General features: G+C 38.8%; 1 protein-coding gene across 1 annotated transcript in view; it reads left to right on the top strand.

Annotated features, from left to right (window-relative positions):
• The window catches only part of KLHL14 (kelch like family member 14), a 98,116-nt gene that overhangs the window by 19,699 nt on the left and 52,902 nt on the right, over positions 1-25,515 (top strand). Inside the window, exon 3 of the mRNA XM_036245202.1 lies at positions 10,659-10,780. Within this exon, the coding sequence (XP_036101095.1) occupies positions 10,659-10,780 (122 nt within the window). The remainder of the gene's footprint in view (positions 1-10,658; positions 10,781-25,515) is intronic.

Raw genomic sequence — 25,515 nt, 5'->3', positions numbered from 1 at the left:
AGTGGGCTGGGGTGAGGAGTGAAGGGTGGGGAAGAGGGTTAATTACAATTACAATATGCAAACCTGCATCAATAAAGATGTTGATCTCATAGTCAAACACATGAGTGTCAGAGTTGGAATTAACTAGGTTTTCAGAGGTTCGGGTTTTATTTTATTTATTATTATTATTACTATAATTTTTTTAATCTTCACCTGAGGATACTTTTCAATTTTTTTGTTCAGATAGAGTGGGAGGGAGAGAGAGGAAGAGAGAGAGAGAGAGAGAAACATCGACGTGAAAGGGACACATCGAGTGGCTGCCACCCGCACGACCCAACCAGGGCCGAGGACAAACTGCAACCGAGGTGCATGCCCTTAGTGGGAACCAAACCCGGGTCTCTTGGGACTGCAGGCCGATGCTCTAACCACTGAGCCAAACCGGCCAGGGCGAGGTTCGAGTTTTAAAGTCCTGGTTTCTTTCATTTATTATAGTGAATCCTTCACTGTGGTTTACCTCCCACTGGTAGATTGTGAAGACAATTTTGGATGGTACACAAAAAACCATTTTTAAAATTGATTTAATAGTTAGGTATTACTGTGTTTCACTATATTACTAGATTTTAAACATGTATTAGAAATAAAACACAGTTAACCCATGAGGCCCATGACTCAAATAAAATTGCTTGGAACAATGATCCTCAATACTGGTTGTAATGAGAATCACACAGAAAGCTTTAAAATAAAAATAAAAAACACTACCGATGATGGGTCTCACCCGACTCTTTAAATCAGAATCTCTGAGAGATATCCTCATCCCAGGAATATTTTATAAAAGTCCTCCCAGGTGATTAAAAAAGCAGCCAGCATTGGAAACCTCAAGGATAGACTGGGATTACTCATTTCTTTAAGTGAGCAGTTTTAAATATCATAGTATCTGGATATGGCAAATAGCCTGAAGGCCCTAATGTCAGGCTAATCAATGAAATTTGGTAAACTCTCCTCTGTCGTGGGGAGCTCTCGTTTACTCCGGAGACAACACCGCTCCTGATGAACAAAGAGGAAACAGATGCTCAGTAAGAACGATGGGTGTGGTGGTGTGACGGCCACGAGACTGATCATCTGGGCACGCTCATGCAGGGTAAGGACAGGGGCTGGGCAGGGCGGAGTGAAGGAGCGGATTGGATTGGGTTCATCAATAAGACTGTCCATTCCCTGGTAGATTACCCTCTGACTCTTCCACCCTGTAGTTCAGAAATGTGCTTTTTCCTTATTATTATTTACCTTCTTACACCACCACCATCACACTCACTGACTGGACCTTAAAACAGAGGGGAAAAAGAAGGATGATAAGAATTTATAATGATATGTTCCTGAATAGTTCCTGGGATTACCCATGACTTTGACTCTTTTCACCCATTCATTTTTTTGTCAACATTTCTCCATTCATACAAACAGCATTGATTACCTCCTGTTGCTTTTAAGTATAGTCAGAATTTTTCTCAGTGAACATGCATTGTCTTTATAATATGATCAAGCAAATCTTAAAGTCATGTCCATTTTAGAAAAACTAAATAATGTACCTGGCTGACCACTCTGTAGTCACAACCCAGCCCAGCTCAAGGTGGGAGGAAGAGGGGCGGCCCCAATGTCAGAAGACACGAAGCCAGGCATTTCCAGTCATACCTGAGAAACAGCAGGGTTCTGTGGAAAATCCCTAGAGATATTTCCACTATGAAATGGAGTGGGGAAAAGCCATCCTGAGACACTGGAAAAGATGCCCAAGCCCTTTTCGCTCTATTCTTTCATCTGTTAAATGGGGAGAATGATACTTTGTGTTTACCTACCTCAGAGAGGCATCATTAGGTCTATTTAAAGGCTCTTCCCATGAAAGCTGCTGTGTAATTATCATGAACAACTATGATAAAGAAACCTAAATAGAACAACAAATCAGCTGGAAAAATTCTCAAGGGAGCTTACTTCTCTGGAAATTTTTAAGAAAGGGGTAGCAGCTCTCCTCTGGGGACTTTTGAGTACCATTCTAGCTGGGAGTCCAGGGAAGGCCACCTGCCCTTCAAGGCTCCTTCTGGCCAATCACTCAGGATCTCCTCAGCTTCCTTTCCTCCTCTGGTCTAACTAGTTTCCATCTGAAGTTCCTTTTTCAAGTTGTCCAGATTAACTCAGGAACTTCTATCCCTGGAAAGCATCTCAAGCAAAGCATTTACCTATGGGAGAGAGTCAGAAGCAGAGAGAGAAAAGAAATTATAATGCACATTTTATTTATGGTAAGAAATAGAGAATTCTTTACTACTTTTGAAAAGGGGCATTGTAGTCATTGATCATTCATGTCTGGTTTTGTTGAAATTCATTAGACAAAGTGTGTCAGTAGATTGGACAGGAGCAGGAGCCCATGGCAAGGACAGCATCTCGAGGACAGCTCAGGAAGAGCCAGCCCAGCTGAACTGGGCTAAGGGAAGTTTGGTTAGGATGAAGATATAGATTAATAGATCAAAGACACATCACAGCACTAGAATTCATAGTTCGTGGTAAAACATTGAATAGGGCAAGAAAATGGGACAAGAGTCGAGATTGCCATAAAACTTGGTGACTGGGATAGCATATGGTTTGATGACTTCCTTAACAGAGAGAGATGGTAGCCAAGAGAGCGAATAAGTTGAATTTATGAATGAGATCTGGGTCAGTACTACTGTAGAAAAGCTAATGGTTTTATATTTTTGTAAAGCATGTTTATGCAGTAAATACAAGGTGGGACAAAATAGGTTTACAGTTGTTCATATTAAAATAATATAATGACTAGTAAATAGTAATACAAGAATAAACTATGTTTTGCATACACACAACTGTAAACCTACTTTTGCCCCACCCTGTATTCTGGCTATTTATAAATGGTGAAAACTATGGTATCTACAAAGCCTCTAAGCAAAAAAAAAAAAAAGAAGAAGAAAAGAAAATGCCAAATTTCCAAAGACTGATTTTCAAATGAGTGGTTTGTAAGGTTTATAATTATGCAAAATAATAGTTATCATTTGTCAATTGATTACTATGGTTAACTACAAAAATATTTTTCATGTGCAACCCAGATGTCAGCTGGTGGCTTCCCAGATCTGGTAAAGCTCTGATTCAATTGTTACAAAACTCTACAACCCATGTCCTATGGAAATCCAAAATCCGTCCCTGTTTCTGTGAATCCCTGGGGGTTTGCATCTTCCTGGCTTTCCCTACCTTCCTCATAATACTACACAGCACTGCTGTACCACTAGATGGGAAAATGCCCATTCACTCACTGCTTGTATGAAACACTGAGCCATCATAAGTTTGGTAGAGGCCACTGAAATTGGAAAGTCACAGGAAAGAGTCATAACTTCTTCCAAATCTTCTTCAGCCTCTCCCTACTGGATTCTGGATTCTGTTGGAATCACAGATTTTTTTTTTTTTTTTATCTCCCTTCATTATGCAGAGAGACATCAGCAGCAGAAAGTGATTTTTACTTGTTGAAGAAGGTGGTTTTGTTTACAAGTAGCAACCATTTATTTTCCCATTACACTTAGATGACCTCTTTTAACCCTCAAAACATTCCTACTTTACAGATGAGACAACTGAGGCTTAAAGAGATTGAATACCAGCCCAAGGATATAAATGTACGAAACGGTAGAAAGAGAACTTAGATCCAGGTCTGGGTGACTCTTAAAATTAACTTGACCTTTGAAGCATGTGATAATGATTATCCACCCGTTTTCTTTGCCACTTCAAAACTGCTTAATTTTTTTCATCAAATCTTTATGTTTCCAAAAAAGAAAAAAAAAGGCCATACTCTCCTAAAGACCATATATGGGGAATTATAGAGTAAAAATCTCAGTGATGATGTATCATTTCAGAGAGAAAAAGTTAAGATAATTAAAATATCTGAACAATGGGAATGCAACTCTATTATTTTTAAGTAATAAAACTTGGGTGGAGACATAATCACTTGATTGCCAAACCTGCAAATTACACAAAGGAAAAGCTAATGTTGATGATAATGGTAGTAAGGATGAGGAGGCTGGCAGTATTTTTTTGGCACTATTATAAATGCTTTACATATATGATTTCTTTTAATCCTGAAAAAAAAAATTTTTTTTTTATCCTCACCTGAGGACATTTTTCCATTTTTGCTCAGATAAAGTGGGGGCAGGGGGAGAGAAACATCGATGTGAAAGGGACACATCGAGTGGCTGCCACCCACACAACCCCAACCAGGGCCGGGGGCGAACTGCAACCGAGGCACATGTCCTTAGCGGGAACCGAACCCAGGACTGTCGGGAGCGCAGGACGATGCTCTATAACCGCTGAGCCAAACCAGCGAGGGCACTCCTGAAAATTTTTTTTAAAACCTATGTTTCAGGTCTATTTTTATCCCTATCTTACACATAAGGTTAAAGAGAACAAAGAGGCTATCCCAAGGTCACTCAGTTCAGAAAAGCTGAATTCAAGTGTCTCAGGTTAGTTGTGAGGTTTACACCCTTAACCACCAGGTTGTCCTGCTTCAAGAATCGTGATGTTTTCAACATATTTCCCCACTAGGGTGGATGTAAGTGCCCTGGAGAACAATGAATTTATTCCTCTTGTTCCCACTACCTCTGGTGCTTAGAACAGAACCTGGTCTATTGTAGGAACTCAATTAATAATTGCTAAAGAATAAATGAATGAAAACAAAGTGTCTAAATGAATAGAGGATATAAAATCATTAATAATAGTCATGCATTTGATGTCCAAAATGTTTAGAAGAAATATAGGATAGGGAAAAACCTGTCTTCAAAACACTTGATTTAAAAAACATATATGTGTATTTGTAGTGAGCTGAAATCTAACAGGAACCCAGCAATGCACTGTGACTGCTGACAGACGGTTGTGATTTTAGAAACCCTTAAAAATAGTATAGGTCATATCCCATATCACATTTGTTATGTTGTGTGCAATTCTAACCTTCAAATTTTTAGAGGGGACAATGATCGTGTAGAGAAACCCAAGGGAGGTGAACTGTATGGTAAAAGAAAACGGAAAGTTTTTCAGAAAAAAATGGGGACTTTCAACATGGGAAAGAGAAGACATATGGCAATTATCTTCCAGTATTTGAAGGGCTGCCATGACAGAGATGAGGACTTGCTCTTTTTCTCTGGAAGTCTTGGGTGGAGTTTCAGCTGAGCATATGGAGAAAAAGAATATATCTAACACAACTATCCAAGAATTTTCTGCAACAGAGTGGATTTGAAAAGTTAAGGTTCATTTCATTATAAATTTTTATCCGATAAGAATGATTACTTATAAAAAAAAAAAAAACTACTAAAAAGATTTCTACATTATATAGAAAACTAGACCAAATCAGAAGCCTCAAGTCTGGCTGTGTGTTGAAATCAACTGGAAGACTGTGCACCTATTGATTATTAGCTTTTCCTATTGGGAACGGGGACCTGAGAATTAATAACAAGAATCTAAATTTTGTAACTCCCTAAGTGATCCTGGTGGCCAGACTTGGGACTCACTGAACTAGACTAAATCCAAGTTCTCTTCTAACTCTCTGATTCAACAATACTTAACAGTGGTTCTCAACCTGTGGGTCGTGACCCCTTTGGGGGTCAAACACAGGGGTTACCTAAAACATAACAATAGCAAAATTACAGTTATGAAGAAGCAACAAAAATAATTTTATGGTTGGGGGTCACCACAACATGAGGAACTGTATTAAAGGGTCACGGCATTAGGAAGGTTGAGAACCACTGGCTTAGAACATTGCAGAATATTTTCTTTAATAAATAAATGAGAATTATTTCTAATTTGTACAATGACTTTAGTCTAAATGTACATTAGTATCTCTAAAGTGCCAGCAGACCACCTGACTTCTTAACTAGGTTAAAACTTTAGTTAGTGAAAACTTATTTATGTATTATGGAAAGAAAAACTGTATCTGGCCTGTTTCCCAATTATTAAGGTTCCAAATCACTGAAATAAAAATAAATGAGACTTTACCATACTTAGAAAACCAGTATGATGAAAAATTTGTTTACACCAAGAAGTTTTAGGTCATCCTTCAATCATTCATCCAGGGAACCAAAGTACATATGCGCACGAGCACACACGCATACATATGCACGCACACATACATATGCACACACACACGCACGGATGTGACACATAGTAAATGTTGGGCAATTGCTGAGATGGAACAAAGGAAATCATCAGATTCCATCTCCTTTTTAACCTTATCTTTTTCTATGCGAGAATCTAGGGACTCAAATCAAAGGCATCTCGATATTATTATTTGTCATGACATAGCTATTTGTTTAAATTTACCTAATTCCTTACCTTTTACATATATTACCTTAGTCGAGGTGGTGCTAAGATGATGAATGAAAAGAAGTATTGTTAGAATAGTAACATTCAAAGAGAACATACTAATTTTGGCTAAATTGTTTCCCTATGTAAAGAGCTTTTAAAATTTTACCACGTTGCCATATGAAGAAACTCTATTGCAATAGTGCTATGTTTGTAGATTTTGCCTAAACCTGTAAGGCTCTGCTGGAATTATTTAGAAAGGAATAACTGAAACCCACTTTAGCAAGTTAATTCAGATTTTCATAATTTCACTTTTCTAGTTCACAAGGTATCTTTTTTTCATGGTGTTTTCAAATTGAAGTTCACATACATCAAGCAAACAGCATGATAATTAGAGTTTTCAATATTCAATACACAACATTATTATCTGTCATTATTGTCATTGTCACTATTATAATTGCATGTTGTAAAAAGAATGGAAGCTTTTCTTCACATGTATTACCTTCTGGGAGTAATTGAATAGTTGACATTGCATTTATATCAAAGTAAAATATGTGATGGTTTTTCTCATTTGTTTTGTTCTTAAGAAATGTGGAATAATCTTTATTAGGTCCCTTTATTTGGATCCAGAAAGGTTCATAGTTTTATGTAATGTCCAAATGTATACTTTCTTATAACAAGACTCAAAAGATAGCCAATATAATTAAAGTAATACTAGTAGTACTTTTCTAAGGATGTAATTATAAGATAACAACTGGGTAATGAAGTCCTCTTAATTAGCTTGTATTTATATACATGAACTCAATAAGAATCTTAGTGAAAAATATTACTTTTCTTTTTTAGCTAGTTAATAAGAGCTGGCATGTTGAAATAAAGCCCACATTACATTGACAATATCTAAAGACTGATTAGTGTTTACATAGAACTTTTCCCTTCATTGTTTTATACACTCCTCATGAAAATTCTTTGAAGAGGCAGTCAGATATTATTAGTTTACTTAAAGCTAAGAAAACATAGTCTCTTAGAAGCCAAGTAACTTATACAAAGTCACTATGATGGATATCAAAATTAACACTAGAATCTAGGTCATCTGGGTCTAAATGAGAAGTTAAAGGAAAATAAATTTTAAAGAATACATTTGAATTTAAAAAAGACATTGTCTTGGTAAAGTGGAAGAACACTGTTTCTGCCACTTTGTTTGACTATGGGAACTTTCTCTCTCTTCTGTGGAATGGAGTTATTATACCTACCACACAGGGCTATTTTGAGAGTCAACGGAGAACATGAGAAAAACACCTAGATGTGTTTTTTTATTTTATGTGTTCTTTCTTCTGCACTATGCTACTTCTCACATATTTTATCCTATTTTTGGTTTCTATGTGATTCACCCTCACCAGGTAGAGTTTTACAATTTATTTAGAATTAAAGAACATCAATACTGGTTTAGAAAATTGTGTAACGAGCTTTAGAAACAAAATACTCTGAGTAAAATGCAATCATAAATTGAATGAATGATGACATTTATAAAATGCAAAAGACTTGGAATGTGTTTTCCGTCACTCAGAAGGCCACACATAATGAACTCAAATCACTGCTCCGTCACAGACAACACAGCCAATGAGGGTAGGTGGGGTTTTCCTTACCGCCACGTAATTCCTCATCACAATCCCTGGGAACGCCTGGATGGTTCGGAGATGTATCCTAGTTTGTGTGGAGCTTTCATGAGTGATCTGCTAGGTAACCCTTCGAATCATGTCATTGTTGGCAGGGTAGAAGTTGTTACATTTGCCAACTGTTCGGTGGACTACGTATTGGGAGTTTCAGTCGAGTTCTTAGAGGATAGATGGTAATGACTGGCTCTGTGGGCAGAGAAGAGAAAGACTCAAGGTTCTTTCCTCCACTGCAGAGATGGTCCATTTAAGCTGATGTTGAAAATCACCAGTGGGATTGTTGGTCCAGGGACGCTGACCTTATCAATCAATAAGACGACCTTACAAACATATTTGAGCCATGCAGTTATCTCCCTCTGTCACCCATGACATGCATTTTAAAAGCAGTATATTTACTTAAATATCAAGATAAAGTCTGGCCAGTGTGGCTCAGTGGTTGAGCATCAACCCATGTACCAAGAGGTCGCCGGTTCAATTCCCAGTCAGGGCACATGCCCAGCTTGTGGGCCAAATCCCCAGTGGGAGGCAGGCAGAAGGTGGCCAGTGAATGTTCTCTTTCATGGATGTTTCTGTCTCTCTCCCTCTCCCTTCCTCTCTCTCTCTAAAATCAATAAAGAAAAAAAAAGATAAAGATATAAGTAGATTGCTCTGGTGACACCACCACTTCAGGGAGTCCTTTCCTGTATGCCTAGCTGGCAAATACCGGGCAACCTGCTCCACCTGCAGTCTGGAAGCACCTAAACGTGTCCTGTCATGACAGCCACTGAATCGTGACTTCTAGCTGATCAGGCCTGTTTACATGTGGTAACAGACAGCAACCTAAAAAACGTATTTGTTCTCATCTTGACTTTTTTTATACTCACAGGGTGGTTGATCATTTGGACTAAAACAGTTAAAAAAAGAGTCTTATATTATTAGTTCTGTACCATACATTTAGGAGATTATATGATACATCAGTTACGTATGTATCACTTCAAAGTAAAAAAGAGGTGCTTACTGCACTGTTTCCTTAACCCTCGCAACAAACCGTCCAATCACTGAAATCCTCAAAATAGGGAGTTCTTTGCTATTGAATTCTGTTTTTATCGTCCAACTACTGGTCTGTAAGGGTACAGATCCAAAGTACTTTAAATTCAAAGAGGTTGAGTTATTTTTGTTTGTGGCAAAATTAATATTGCAAGCTGATGCTTCGTTAGGCATTCTTCCATAAGTGCGGCTCCTCCTATCCGTAAGTCCCTAACTGGAGTTTCTTCAGAAGGTACTTTTCCTACTGAGGCATACACGACGCCTTCAATGGCACCAGAGTTTCATTAGAGGAATTCTCTTGTTCCCTTCCTTCACATGGAAATGCCATTAACTGTATTAAGTTAACTCTCCGAATGTTAGGTTCTTAACCAACAAACAGTGCTTCTCCACAAGGGCATACTTCGCCAAGCGTCCTTGAATCTGAACACCCAGGCAGAATACGTAATAATAGATTCAGAGCCACCCTGTGGGTTGTGATCATATTTAAGAGGAACCCTTTTGTATTTATTCACTTTTTCCTTCGATCATGGTTGTTCTTTTTCTTCCGCCACCACCTTCAGCCTTTCAGGTAAATGAAAAGTTCAATTATATGTAAAGCGACAGTTAAATCAGCAGGCCCCTCGTAGGGGTCTGGTCCTCCCCTCCCTACTCCAATTGCAAGTGTGCTCAACCCATTACTGTTCCTGAGGATGTACATCCATCAGGTCGAGTCTGCCGGCCAGGGTGCATCTTATAGCTTTTACTGCATATGAGACGTCGCAGGCCTGTTCTCAGGAACTGCCAGGCAGACTGGGAATCATAGTCACGGTTAATAGCAGCGAATTGCCAGCTCTTGATGGGTGGGTAGTCACTCCTTTCAGTGGTTGCCCCCTGGGGGAGAAGGTAGAAAAACAGAGGGAGGGAATTAGAGTGACTTGGCACAGTTGAGCGGGTTCATGCCGCTGGATCAGTGGCAAGCATTGGCAGGGCTCCACTCTGGGGAGGCTCAAAACAACCTCACAGTCTCATTTTTACCAATTGGTGCTGCTGTGTCGCCAGTGGTGCCCGGGGATGGGTGGCAGGTGGGGCAGAGAGGGGAGGGGGATGATGGCTCAGCTAAGTTAAACAAAAAGTCCTGATCATACTGTTTACCCCACCCCAGTTAGCCCGGTGCTACTAATTGTACCAAACTTGTATTTGAAGTTCCCCGGGTGATTAAAGAGTTGGCTCACAAACTCTCTGCATAACCTTAATTTTTTCAAGGTTCTTTGAGTGGAGAATGGCTTATAATAATGATTTTGACTAATACGATTTTTGACATGCAACTTTAATGCTTAACCTTAGTACAACTCCAAAGCATTTCATGTGTACTCAGCTGTAAAGAGTGATGATTTAAAGGGATAATATAAGAAAAAGGTCGTTCTAGAATGAACTTCTAACAAATTGCATAAAGGGAGCTTATTATTCCATGAGTATGGGGATATGCTGCTCTTCTGATCATTTTTCTGCTTGGTTCAAAAAAAAAAATTGTTGAGACATGAATGGGAGAAGAAACAGGAAAAAATGAAATAGAAATCTGCAAGCAAGGAACATTCTTGTGATGGTTATGATTTCGTTGCTGCTAAAAAGGCTGTACAATAATGTGGTTGTTCATCTCCTCTTTTGTTTTGGGTGAAGAATTCGCTCTAACAAGAAAATGCTGTTATTGGTCGGAGGATTACCTCCCGGGCCGGACCGCCTCCCCAGCAATCTGGTTCAATACTACGATGACGAAAAGAAGACATGGAAAATACTCACAAGTGAGTGCCCTTCTTTATTTATTTACCCACCTGTTTGTTTCACCATGTTAGAGATGTCTTGAGGAATTTGAAAACCTGGCTAATCAAATTAGACATTTTATTGATTTGTTACCCTTTGGAGGTCTGTTCATGTAGCACTGGGATTCAGAGTAAAAGACTAAATGAACACTGCGAAGGTGGCCAACTTGGTAGTACGATCGGTCTAAATTAGAACTGGCCTGAAATCACCACACAAGTTTGTGTTTCTGTGTGTGCTGAGACAGAGGGGGAGGGTGATCACCATCTTCCAACAGAAATTCTTCAGTTATTTTTTGTTCGTTGAGAAGCAAAAGGTTGGCTAACAGCACTAGTAAATTTTCTCACATCACATTGGTTGTTCAGTTCCTTGTCTCAGTAACTAACGTTCCTTTTGCTTGTTAGGCATTTTGCTCATTAATCTTTAGTCTGTGGAACTTGGTCTTTAGAGAAACACCCCCTCTATTGCCCCACAATTTGGACGGACAGATGTAGTCGTAGCCTATCGCCAGCTGCATTGAACTGTGCTTGCAAACTTCCATCCGGGTCCTCCCCCTCCCTCTTTGAAGGGTGATTGTGCTTTACAGCAAACCTCTTGCCTTGGGCACTGAGATTTGGAACTTATTGTTACATCGGTTATGATTCCCAGTCTGACTCAGTCATGGAATCAAAAATCATGGTTTCCTGAGCGCAGCAGACTGTGCATGCCGGTCCCCTCGTGGCACAGTGGCTGTACTGGTCAATAAAACTACATTTTAACTGTCAAAATTGCCCAGAGCTGTATAGATAAAATAATAAATGAGCAATTTTGATCCATAAATCAAAGCCATACATTTAAAACCGGCAAAAGTGGAAACTAGGCTTTCTTACTGCATGTGTCTTTAAGCAGTTACATATTTTACCAGGTGTCTTCTTTTTTCATCATTTCCTTTACGAAAGCCCTTTAAAATAGAAACAGGACAACAGTTCGCCCATGAGAGCAGAAGAGGAGCAGAGACCTGTAGAAATAATCTGCTTCGGAGCTGGCTTACCCCAGCGAAAGCCACAGCAGCATTGTCCAGGAGCTGCAACGAGAAAGCTCCCTGGACGCCTGTACTACCGCTGTAGTAAAGAAGTAGTGGAATAGGAGCAGCAAGATTAAGGAGAAGGAAGACAGAAAAATAAGTTAGAGACACCCTGAAGTGACTTTTAATATCTTTTTGACAAAAATAGTGACTTAAATATGTGAATGAATGACCGAGCTGCAATGTAAAGGTTTCATCAGAAACTACAGCTGAAGTAAAGAATTCATGTTCTAACCCTTGATCACTAGAAAAGCTGACATACAATGAGACGTGAATGCTTGGAGGAGGAGTGAGGAAGGACAAAAGATTCTCATAAGGAGATGACAGAAACAGGCTAAGGGACAGGGGCATGTTGGACCCACGCAATAAGGGATATTCATTTACAAACCATCTGTTTTCCCAAATATGCCAGGCCAGCTCCGATGTGCTATTTGTTTGAAGTCCTTCATTAAAGGCAAAAAGATTAACTAAAATAGTATGAACCATACCTTTAAAAAGTCTTAGATTCGTTTTGAATCATGTTTTGAGATGGGGTGATCACCCGGCTTCTTGTCCAAACTGGGACACTTAGAGCATGAAATGGGGATGTATTAATTACGCTGGGATAACAGGTACCGTCTGGAACATATAGTCACCCTACCCAAATTTTTCACATTGCCTGATATAACCCTTTACTTAGGGATAGAGTGAGAAAACATGAACTTGGATCGGTCACACCAGGGTTCAGACTTATGTCTATGACCTTGAGCAAGCCATAGACACCTCTTGAGTCATGCGCACTTCGTTTGATCATCATAATTTGAGCATTTTTAAAATAAAATTTTGTGTTTATAAATCATCTAGCACATAGCATGAACTCAGTAAACTGCAGGTACTGTCACTGTTCTTCAACAGCACTACTGTTAGCCCAAGGACTACACAGACCTGTGTACCCCAGAGGCATCAGCCCACACAAGCTCTCCACAGAGAGAGGAGGAAATGGGCACCACAGCAGACATGACACTCGGACCCACAGCTCCACAGTTTTTCATAGTTTTTTTTTTTATCCTCCCCTGAGGACATTTTTTCCATTTTTTGTTCAGATAGAGCAGGAGGGAGAGAGAGGAAGAGAGAGAGAAAGAAACATCGTTGTGAAGGGACACATCGAGTGGCTGCCACGCGCACGACCAACCAGGGCCGGGGACAAACTGCAACCGAGGTACATGCCCTTAGCGGGAACCAAACCCGGGTCTCTCTGTACCGCAGGCCGACACTCTAACCGCTGAGTCAAACCGGCCAGGGCAGTTTTTCATAGTTTTTATATGTTGGCTGTAATAATCTACTAAGAGATAAAGATAAATGAGTATCTGTTGACTCCATTCACCACATTTGAAATGGAAGGAAATAAAGACATTAATATGTAGAAAATTTTTATAATGTGGACATATTCAAAGATCTTGAGCTTTTTTTCTATACTCGGGCAGAATCATAACTTTGCAATGAATGTCTACTCTACTTATACTCTTTATTTCACCAGGACTTGGACTTTAAAAAATAAAGCTTATTGCCTGTTGGGCTGTGACTACAGGGCCCCAAGTGAAGGCATATTTCTCAGGTTCATTGGAGAAATATAGACAGTTTATCTGGATGATGTCTGCTGTTGATTTGAGTTTTTAAATTAGGGCATTTTATTTGGCTACATTGACTAAATAATGTAACTGAAAGATTTCCACACTGTTTGGACCATCTAGTAATAAAGAAAGAAACGTTTCTCATTGAAACAAGAAAATATCCAAATTCTCCCCAAATCCAAAGAAACATTAGGGATTTCACAGCTTCCTGCAGCCATCCTTTTGACCCAGAACAACTGCTTAGCTAATGGGCAGGGAGGTGAGGATGACAACTAATGCCAGGAGACAGCTCCTGGTTTGGGCTCTTCTTACTTATTGAATGACCGTCTCCATACCTACTTACACATAAGCTGACAAGCAAACACCAAAACCTGAGGTTAGCTAGAGCCTCTGAATCTTAGAATCCTCTGCCCACTTGGCCTGAGCAAACATTTCACAGCCTGTCGCACAGACGTGCTCCTTTTAGAAAGAGGCAGGCGCACAAATAACCCCTTGTGGAAGCCATGCTATTCACACACATTATAGAATTAAAAGGAACACCCATCGTAATTTTCTTTAGATCTTACCTTGTTGTGTGATTTATATTTTAGAAACTCTATAGTATTAATAAACACTTAAGTGATAATACATCGAATGGAGTGAAGTTGAATGGAAGTGAAAAAGCAGGTCTGTGTAACATAAAGAAAATGAAATTCGACAGTCAGCCAGCCAGTGGTTTGATCTACCCAAACAGCAAAAAGAACAATTATTCTCACTGAAAAGACTGTTTTGGTAACATGCTGGCACAGACTGCATTTTTGTCCTCTGTTTTGGAAAAATCATTTAATAGAACATTGTAAAATTAATCTTAAGCATAGTGACAGAGCTCCCCAGTTTCTTTCAGAAAAAAGTATTGAAAAATAACATGCAGAAATGACTGTGAAGTCCTTTGGTAAGTGTGAAGTGTTAAGTAATAACAGTGAAATTGGCATTGTTGTTCTCTTGACTGTTAATAATAAAAGGGGAGTTGAAATGCACTTTTATTCGTTTGTATTTTACAGTACTGCTTTTCTTGCATTTCTCACTCCCGCATGCAGTCTCCCGTTTCATTCTTAACTTATTAGAAAGCAGTACAGGAGACATGAATACTAAAATGCCCAATGCAAAAAGCATGCCTCCTGCACATTGCAGGCCCTAAATTCTTGGTGCAAATCTCAAAGTCCCCCCCCACCCCAAATGTGTACTTTCTGTAATGTATTTCTTACATATTAAAGTTTTCATGAAGTTCAAGTGTAGGAAGCAGCTAACATTCTTCCCCAAGAGAACAGTGAGGTGCTGTCATTTCTATTTGCCTTCCTTGTTGACCAAGTTGTTTGCTGGTGGGTAAAAGTGTTTTCTAAGATCTGACCTCCTTTGCCCTACATTTCAGATAAGAGATTCTATTTATTAGGTGTTTCTTGTTGCTTTCTGTGAACAATGACAGGAAAAAGGATTTCAAAACATAGATCTATGTTTCCATGTGCCAGTGGTGACTTCCCACTAGTACTGTTAGAATGAACATTGGAAGAGCTAAGTGAGAAAGGCTTGCTCTTCCTTCTGGCCACCGGAAGTTCCCTTTGTTAAAGGTAGAGGAAATGCCTTTTTTTCCCCCTCTTCCTTTCCTTTAATTTGCAACTCTGTCTTCTATTGGTAGTGCAAGGATTTGGGATCTAGTATTTTTAAGTCATAGAAAATAAAGGAAACCATCGTGCAGAGGTTATCTGGGTTGTCTCTGGTCCATGTGGATATTTAACTTAACCACTTCCATTTAGAAAAAGTCCTGGAACTGGGGTCATTGATTTGTGTTAGGAGAGTCACAAAAATCAGAGGCTGGTGCACTCTTCATACTTTTAAAAAATATACTTTCCATAAGTTTTGAAGGAATAGTACAGAAAAAACAAATCTTGTATAAGACATTGAGCTTGAATTCCAAAAAATCAATATAGTTTGATCATATCCAATATCTGAGCAATGGAGAATGGTTTAATTGCTGCTTGCTCAGGGAATTATAACCCTGCACACTGATACATTCAATTGGTCTTCTTTTCTTGGTCCTTCTGTCTCTTGATTTCATTTCATTTCTTTTCTTTGAGGATGCATCAGTGGAGAAAGGCAAGCTAATCAAAAGCTAATCAGTGTTTCTTATGATTATTTGCTTAGAAAGAAATAAAAAGCAAGTTCAGTTAAGGTTTTTATATCTGTAGGTTTCCTTTGCTCGTGTTATCTTTATTAACAAGAACCAAAACCCACAAATTATTTCATTCAATTTAATTTCTAGGCAGGCAGGTAGAGCCGTAAATAGTACATTTGTCATTGCAGAACCTCAGGAAACAATGAGGTGCTTCCAGGATGACTCTGAAAATGCCTGGGCAGAATTTCAATGTATTTGCAGACCTCGTTTCTTCATGTGGCAAACAATTCTTGAATACCTCCTCTGTGCTGGATGGTAGAATGTGCATAAGATCATCTCTCTTCTTAAGAACCTCAAGGAGTCAATTGCAATACAGTGTGCTAAGGTATAGATAGGGGAAGTTCATACTCTAGGAATACCTAAAGGAGCCCCTATGTACACATGGGGTGTCAGGGAAGCTCCCCTAGAAGTGACCTTCTATAAAACTGAAAAAAAAGTGGGTAGGAATTATCAAGGCAAAGAGGTGGACAAGAACATATTTTAGTAACAGAGTCAGGTACTGGGAATGCCAAAAGGTGAGAGAGAGAATTGGTGTCTTCTAGAAACTAAAGTGAAATTGTACATCTATAGTCAAAGGTCAGGGTAGTGTGTGGTGGGGCTGGAGAGTTAACTAAGAACCATACTGTATGGGACTATTTGAAGGAATTGTCATGAATTAAGGGTAGAGATTACCCCTCAGATTTTGTTTTCAATGTTAGTGAAGACACAGTGATCTAAAGATGTTTTTACAATAACATGGTAGTTGCTGTCTCTCCAGCTTGGAACTTTTTATTTCAGTTCATGGTGTAATTGTCTCCATGACTTTGAACAAAGAAAAAGGAGAGAGAATTGCATTTGGACTTTTTAAATATGTTAAGCATTTAATTTTACCTTCAATGAGCTCAATTCTAATTTGAGATACATGGCTACACATTGCTATATATCTTGAATTATTTGCTACTGTGTATTCATGCACCAGTGCATTAGTGGATTTTTCATAGATTTTTTTTTAATATGTGTGCTGGTCATTCCAAATACTGTATTTTAAGTAAGTTGGTACCGAGAAAATCCAGTTGAATTTATTTTTGATTTACATCCCCCTTGAATACAGCAATTGTCTTTTCTCTAGAGAACAGCATGTGTACAAATAATCTTGATGCCTTCTTTACACACAAGCTGTGGTATTTGCTACTGAGTCTGGCATGAAGGAGGTATGAGTTATATGGGCTGCTTAAATTTGCTCCATGTCATTCCTAGGCAAATTGCAGACTAAGTCTGCAAACTATTGAGTGTTAGTTCTGCAAGATTAAATGATCTCCTTGCCCAACCCCTCACACTTTACACATTCGTTTCATTCATTCAACAAATAGATATCTTCTAGGTAACAGGCATTGTTCTAAATACAGAGAAGGCAGTGCTGAGTCATAGCAAATATCATCATACCTTCATTAAGCTCAGAGTTTAGTGGGGGAACCAGCATTAATAAACAATTCCAGATAGCAATATATCATAACAAAATGTGATAGTGCTCTGAAGAAAGGGTATAAAATATGTAAGTTATTGTAATGGAAGAACCTGCCCTAGTTTAGGAGTCATGGAGAGTATCACCAATGAAGTGACATTTGAGCTGAAAACTTCCGGTTGAGGAGTTAGTCTAGCGCCCAGGTGAAAATGTAAGAGAAGATTGCTTCAGATTGGTTATCATTAAGTGTTAAGACCCTGCAAAAGAAGATGCATGACTGAACTCAGAGTGAGGGGGAGAAAGATGGGACACGTGGGTCTAGATTTTAGCACAAACCAGACTATGTAGGCACTTCTTTGGCAGGTTTGCAATTTTGGTTTTTAAGTGACTGAAAGAAAGGTGGCAATCATTTCACCCATGAAAATTTTACCCATGAAAATATGAATGGATCCAGTGTGCTTGGCATAGTACCACATTCACAGAATATATCTAGTATAGATTAATTGATTGAATATCCTACCCCTAGTGGTCAAGAATATAGTCTTGGTGACATATCACTTGATGTATAAGTGATAAAATTTGCATTTACGATTATTGACAAGCCATCATTGAATGTAAATTTCTTGACATTTTAACGGTCTTTAAATCAGTGCCAAATATGAAACAACACACACACATGTGCGTGCACACACACACACACACCCCACACACACACACACTTACATACACAGAGCAACACCTTTCGAGACAGATAGCTCTAAATTAAAATACACCCCCAGACATTTGTTGACTGCAAAACTTTGGGCAGGTTTCTTTCTCTGATCACTCTCATCTGCTAAGTGATTATAATTCTTCTTAGCATTATGGTAAGATTTAACTAAAATAACACAAATAAAGCTCTAGACATAGCATCTGCAATATAGTTGTTCCTCACTGAAGTTTTATTCTATTTTGCATTCTTTTATAACCAAACAGAGCAAACCAAAAGATTGAATCTCATCTTCTGCTCTTATCATCAAGTGTTTGAGAAAGAAGACATACTTTTGATTCAGAATGAGATTTCTATTTCTAGCATGAAGTTTATGTGTACCAGTGAGGATGGGCTAGGTTATGTTATACTATGGCAACAAACAACTCCAAAATCACAGGGGCTTAAACCAACAGAAAAATTGATTTCTCATTCATGCTACATGTCAGCCCAGGTTGTCAGAGGGCATCTGCCAGAGTCAGTCAGGGATCCAGGCACATGAGGCTCCATCTTAACATGTATTTCTACCATCAATGCAGCAAGGGAGAAATTGTGCTGCAGCATCTTACACTGGCAATTAAAAGTGACATTTATCATGTCTGCTCAGTCACAAGACCACACCCCATTTCAAGGGGGCAGGGAAGTGTAAACTTACCAGGGTTCAGGAGGAGAAGAATGTGAATATTTGGTGAACAGCACAATGTACCTACTGTGATCTGTCCTACTGGACATCAGATATTCCTATGTACTCTTCATGCCATGCTCAGAGTATACTCACTCCTTCTTCTAAGATGAGATAAGTGTCAATCTCTGGGTGATGGACGGTTATCCCAGTATCAGGTTCTTTTGGTCTGGAAACACACTAAAACACAAATTATCTGGTCCCCTCACACATAATGCACCGTGATGGACTGAAGACAGGATCAGCACAATAAACACTTTAATTTGGAAAGAACATAGCAATTTAGCTATCCCATCAAATAGACATTTTGAAGAGTGCCTATCCAAGGTTGATTGGAGCCCTCCCTAATGCTGCTCACTGGTTCTTCGTGGTCCCTGGCTCCACCTTGCCGGAGATTCTTCTTTTTCCATTATCCTCCTTGGCTATATCTGAAGTGAACCTGAGAATATGTCATTCCTAGCAGTGGAAGAGTTTTCTAAGTACATGGCAAGTCTGTAGACATTTAGGGAACATTGATATTTTAAGCCTTTATTAGTCCAGGCTGGTGGGTCTTTTGTCAATTAAACCTCTTGAAAACTTAGCTGTCTTCTTGCGTTTTCATCCACTCTATGGAAAGTGTTCATATCCACAGTTTTTTTCTAATATACTTCTCAGATTGCTTTTTCCTTTGTTTTCTTGTCCCCATTTTTCTCTCCCCCCTTTAATACTTTCTATATATATATTCAATATATATACCAGGCTCTAATAGAAGAGCTCCCTTTTTACCCTTTTCCCTGAGTTAAAAGAGTTTACTGAAACTTTCATTGAAACTTTCTTTTAAGACATTCTAACACAGTGAAATTACTCTGAAAGCCAAGTCTTTAATTTTGTCTTTTTCAGTTAGCTGAATTTTAATTAACTCTTTTTGCTCAAAATTCTTTTCATTTTGTATATGATACATAAAACTAAAATCTTTTACCCGATGAGATTGAAAAACATTAAACATTGCTTCTTCTTTTGTTGTTGTTAATCCTCAACAGAGGAGGAGATTTTTCCATTGATTTTCTAGACAGAGCGGATGGGAGGGAGGGAGGGAGGTAAAGAGAGAGAAAAACATCGATGTGAAAGAGTCACATCAATTGGTTGCCTCCCACAGGACCCTGACCAGGGCCGGGGATGAACCTGCAGCACAGGTATGTGCTCTTGACTGGGAATGGAACCGTGACCCTTTGGACCATAGGCCGATGCTCTAACTGCTGAGCCAAACCAGCCAGGGTGAAAAACATTGCCTTGTCCTATGTTGCATACTGCTAGACATTTGAACTCTATTTTCTCTCAATCCAGCTTATAAATGAGCCAGTTTTTTGTGAGATCATTTTTTTTTTTTTTTGTAGATGGTGCCAAGTACAGTAAACAATACACACTATCAACATTCTGTTTTCCAACCTCTTGCCTTGGAGGTGGAAGTTCACTAAATAACTGATTAGCCATCCAAGTAAGAGCAAACCACAGGTTACCCAGTGGTTTTCCATGCCATAATGTTCATTTCCATTTTTCCACCCTACAAAATCAATTTCCTTGTTATCAGCCACTGGGCGCTCTTGGTACCAATGCCTGTATCTGTCAGATTAGGCTAGGCTAGGGTAGGTGATCACAACAGCAGTCACCAAATCTTTGTGGCTTCTATGAATAAAAATGTATTTATTTTAATGTCACATGTCTACAGTAGGTTAGCTGGGGTTTCTGTTCCACATCTTCTCATTCCAGTACTCGGGTTCTTGGAAACTCCAGGATTTGGCATGTCATTGTTGCCACAGCATGGCAAAGACATGTCACACTGACTCATTGAGCTTTTACCCTGAATTAACATATTTTATTGTCAAAAACAAATCACTTGGCCACACTAACCTCATAGTGGGTAGAGAGGTTCAATCTTCCCAAACTCTCAGAAGATCGGATAATCAAAATATGTGTTTAAGCCCTGGCCGGTTTGGCTCAGTGGTTAGAGCGTCGACCTGAGGTCCTGAGAGACCCGGCTTCGGTTCCCGCTAAGGGCATGTACCTCGGTTGAAGTTTGTCCCCGGCCCTGGTTGGTCGTGCAGTGGCAGCCACTCGATGTGTCCCTTTCACATCGATGTTTCTCTCTCTCTATCTCTTCCTCTCTCTCCCTCCCACTTTATCTGTACAAAAAATGGAAAAATGTCCTCGGGTGAGGATAAAAAATATATATATATGTGTTTAATATTCCTATTTATTACAACTGTGCACCCTTATGTTCCAATAAATATTTGGTTCACTCTTCTGTCCCATGTAAAATATTCTCACTCCTGCAATGAGCAGTTATTGGGCAGAGGAGATGGCTGCTCTATCTCTTCAATGTTACTCTATTGTCAAAACTGGCCTTTATTCAGAGAAGATTAGATGTCTCTACATTAAAGGAAAAGTCTGAAATGCATTTCAAATATTATTATAGTGCATTTGGAGTGGGGTTTTTCAAATTTTGACTCCCCTGAAATAGTTTCAATATGACTGAATTTATATAATTTTACTGTTTTTACTGTTGATTATGCATAAAGTATTATACATCTATAATATGCTTGTGCAAATATGTATATAGATGTAAATCACATAGATGCACATAACTCCCATAGAACAGAATGGATTTTATCATTTAGAGTCATCTCATTAAAAAAGAATTGAAATGACTTTCAAAATCACAACAAAAAAACTGAAAATATAATTGCCGTAAGTGATTGCTCCATGCAAACATCTTTATCAAAATAAAGGAGTAATTAAGGCAAAACACAAACAAGCACAGTGTTGTTATTGTTGTTGTTGTTGTTGTTGTTGTTTTCAGTTCCATAGGATGACTCTGTGGAGGACTTAGGAACCAAATCTGTTTTGATGACTATCTAACCAGATAGAAATTTTGGTTTTGTGGATCATACACAAAATGAGGCCATTACTAGGGAATTACTACTCTATGACTACACCTTTATACTTACTAATTATATTTGTCTTGATGGAGCCAACAGTTGTGCTTTGCAGAAGATGCCTTCAGAGCCTGGCCACGTTTAGCTGACATCAGAGATGGCTTTGTGTAAAGGGAGTGCTAAGCAGACACTTTCTTACCTCTCTGTCTGGATGTCAGGGCAAACTACCGCTTCTTACAGTGTGTGCTAATTATCAATCCTACTGACATGCTTTCTTTAGTCATTAAGTCTTAATTTCTTTTTTAAAAATATAAGATTGAATTGGAGTTATTTAGCTAGAACAATAATCACTGTGAGTTTCAAAGACTGAAATCTTCCCACATTTTTATGTTGAGAACGCAAAGCACTTTCTGAAAACCCTACTGCTAAGGCAATGATGTATCACTTTCACTTTCATTATATGTTTTTAATCAGAGCGTGACTTCACACTAGACAAAGCGATGCTTTATGCATGGTCTCACTTGTTTTTGCTAAAATCTTTTGACATGATTAATTTTACTTTAATGCTTTTGTCTTGTTGTAATGGTAAGGATGATGGGTATAAACCAGGCAAAAATACATGCTTTTCTATTATAATGCCTCTGAGCATTAAAAATATCTTAGATGAAAAGGGAAAAAAATCACAGGAGACTGGTCCGACTGGAATTAAATTTCTTGCTACCTGAACACAGAGTACATGAGATTAGAAAAAAAATGATTCAGTCATTGTTTTTAGTTTTATTTTTGGTATTTTTTATAGCAATTTATTCATCTGTATGATTAGATCTGAAGAGGAAGAGAGATTGTAGCTCACGGATTTCTTGATCTCATTTGTCGCTTTGTAGCGTTTACCTCCTTTACAGTATTAAGGGACCAAAATATTAACCAATTCAATCCAAGGTGTATCTTCGACCAGGTTAAGGTAAAGCCAGCCATACTTCTCCCTGGTGATGCCTCGCATTGGATATAGGCTGGTTTTCAGCTGTTCTCATTTTCAGTCTATAGAATTAAATGCAATATCCTTTGTCCAACTCTGCAGCTGGACAAAGCAATGACGTAAAAAACTTCAAGAAGAAAACACTAGACCATTCAACAAGTGGCACCTGCCTTGTGAGCAGCTGTCCAAGTGTCGGTTCTCGCATAGTCACTTTTTCTTTTTCTTTAAATAAATGGTGGAGTTGCTTGCCCATATTACAAGACTATGAGACCTTTCTTTTTTCCATACAACCCATCTGCTTGTTTTACTTACCTCCTAAATAAATCCTGTTACAATCCAAATATCACCTAGCACCATCCAATAGAACCTCCTGCAATGATGGAAATGTTTTCCATCTCTACGGTCCAATCCTGTAGCCAGGCTACATGGGACTGTTCGGTACTTCAAATGTGGCTAGTAGGAGAAAAACTGAATTTCTAATTTTATTTCATTTCAATAAATTTATATTTAAATAACCCCCTGAGACAAGTGGCTTCTGATTTAATGGGACAGCTCTACATGGCGAAAAACTGTGATGTGTTCACACTCACTTAGGAGAGCTGTCTGCCACCCCAACCGTGCTGGCCCAAACCTAGGCCCCTGTAGGCAAGAAAGAAAGTAGATGATCCCATAAAATTACTAAATTCAAAGAACACCCAGTGCACCACACGTAAGCCCTCTCCTAGGTACTAGAGTTTCATCTCTGGCTTTCTCATTCTCTCCTTCCACAAATCCTCATTTTTTTCATTTAGTGTATCGGGTGAATTCATTTTCTGTGGATGTTGTGACAAAATATCAAAAACTCGGTGGCTTAAAACAAAAATGTATTCTCTCACAGTTCTGGAGGCTTGGAGTTCAAAATCAAAGTGTCAGTTAGGGCCATGAGCCCTCGCAAGATCCTAAGGGAGAATGCTTCCCAGCATCGTCTAGCTTCTGTTGACTCCTAGCAATCCTTGGTATTCCTTAGTGTGTAGCTTCATCACTAATCTCTGGCTTGTCTTCACGTGGCCTCCTTCCCTGGGTCACTTCTCTATGTCTCTGTTTCTAAATCTTCCCCTCATTTCTCTTATGAGGACATGTGCCGTAGGCTTGAGAGCATACCCTAATGCAGTATGACCTTATCTTACCTTGAGTACATCTGTAAAGACCCTGTTTCTAACCCTCGTGTTCACAGATCCTGAGGTTAGGATTGAAACAGATTTGTTTGGGGGACACAGTTCAATTCACTACACCTAGCGAATGACACACACGAGGAAGAAACATAACAAAATAAACAGCAATTAAACACGTGTGAGAGGCACACATTCTTGGCACTTCACGCATTTATTCACTTAATTTTTATATCAACACTCTGTGGTATTAGGAACTATGATTGTTTCTACTTCAGATGAAGAAATGGAGCCACAGAGACATTAAGTAATTTGCTCAAGGTCACGCAGAAGGTAAATGACAGAACCAAAACATGTACCCAAATGAAGCTCCAGAGCCTGCCTCTTATCTGTTAAAGGTAGAGCAAGACAAGACAGGCTACTTCAGCTCTGTATGCAGAACAAAATGGAATAGTCTTTTCACAAGTGGAATATATGAGTATTCTAATATGCATGTTTATTTGTTTAACCTTCCACTATCCCTTTTGTCATTAAATGAAGATTAAAGGAAGAGTATTGCATTGGGTTATTTCTAGATGAAAATTATTTTAGAATGAGGCGAGCTTTCTTCTGGGGGACTTGCAAATTCTGCCACTGATTTCTGTGTATAGCGCTTCACTTGCAAAAGTCATAACTGTAAAATCTGTGTGCCAAGACATAATTTTTTGAAGAGGGAAAAGCTGTGTTTTATGTTCTCTCAGTCGCCTCTTTTATCTTGTACTAATGCCAAGGTACTCCTCGGTCTGTGGTATTCAGGTAAACCTCACACCTTTGTTTCCTGTTCATTCATAAATTTATATTTGAAGTTTTTCATTACCATAATCGTTAACTTGACCACATATCATGGCTGCTCTTGTGTGTGCATCACCATCTCCTAGGATTAAATGATTTCTTTTACTTTTAGCTTTCTTTCTTTTTTTTTTTAGTGATAAAACATCCTTTTTTGTCTTTATTCTTATCAAAAACCCAAGTCATTTTCCCCACCTGACTGATAATCAAAAGATGTATGTGCGGATGAATTAAGGAGAAGTCACTGGTTATTTACTTTCAATCTTATTATCCAGAAGGGTGGTGCTACCCAGCACTATGAAAGTGGGTAGCACCACCACTTTCATAAGACAGAGTGACCTTTGGAAAATGTTAAGGTTTCCCATACTCTATTTAAAAAGAGAAGAAAACAAAAACATAAAATACATCTCTCTTTAAGCGGCAGCTTTTGTTTCTTTAACCAAATAAAGGTTAGTCATTTACAAATCCAACAGTCGATGCTGATTCTGTCATAGAGTGAGGACAGTCAGGAATGAGAGCTCCGTTCCTTGTACAGCTCAACTAGCTTCCTAGAGAGAGAATTCCTTTTCCAAGCCACACACAGGCTGCCCCCCAAGCTGATCCAGCGACGCATATGTGACTGTTGATAATGGAAACCCATTGAAAGAGAGGATGGAATAGTGCAAATCCATTAACACTACAGGAAAATAAAGGAACACTTAATTTTTCTAGAAGTAGGTAAGTAACATCATCCTCATGCATGTTGCTTCCTTACACAGAACTGACGGAGGCAGGGAGAGCACAAAGCCATGCATCAAGGTCTTCTGGGTTGGCTTATTTGCGATGCGTAACACGCCACTTGACACAGGGCAAACACAGGACTATCAGCATACTTCCCGGAAAAGACAAATAAACAGCACAAAAAAAGACTTTTTCTTTTGAGAAAAATGTGTTAGTAATAGCTGTCTTTCCAGGAGTCGGCAAACATTTTTTTATAAAGGGCCAGATAGTATTTTGGGCTTTGTGACCATAAGGTCCCCATCAAAACTGTTCAACTCTACCATTGTAGTATGACAGCAGCCATAGACAATGTAAATGAATGACAAAGAATATATTTATGTTT

Source organism: Molossus molossus, unplaced genomic scaffold (assembly GCF_014108415.1).
Source record: "Molossus molossus isolate mMolMol1 unplaced genomic scaffold, mMolMol1.p scaffold_m16_p_6, whole genome shotgun sequence".
In the NCBI taxonomy this organism is placed as follows: Eukaryota; Metazoa; Chordata; class Mammalia; order Chiroptera; family Molossidae; genus Molossus; species Molossus molossus.
The sequence above is the reverse complement of the archived record's forward strand: the minus strand, read 5'-3'. Positions and strand labels throughout refer to the sequence as shown.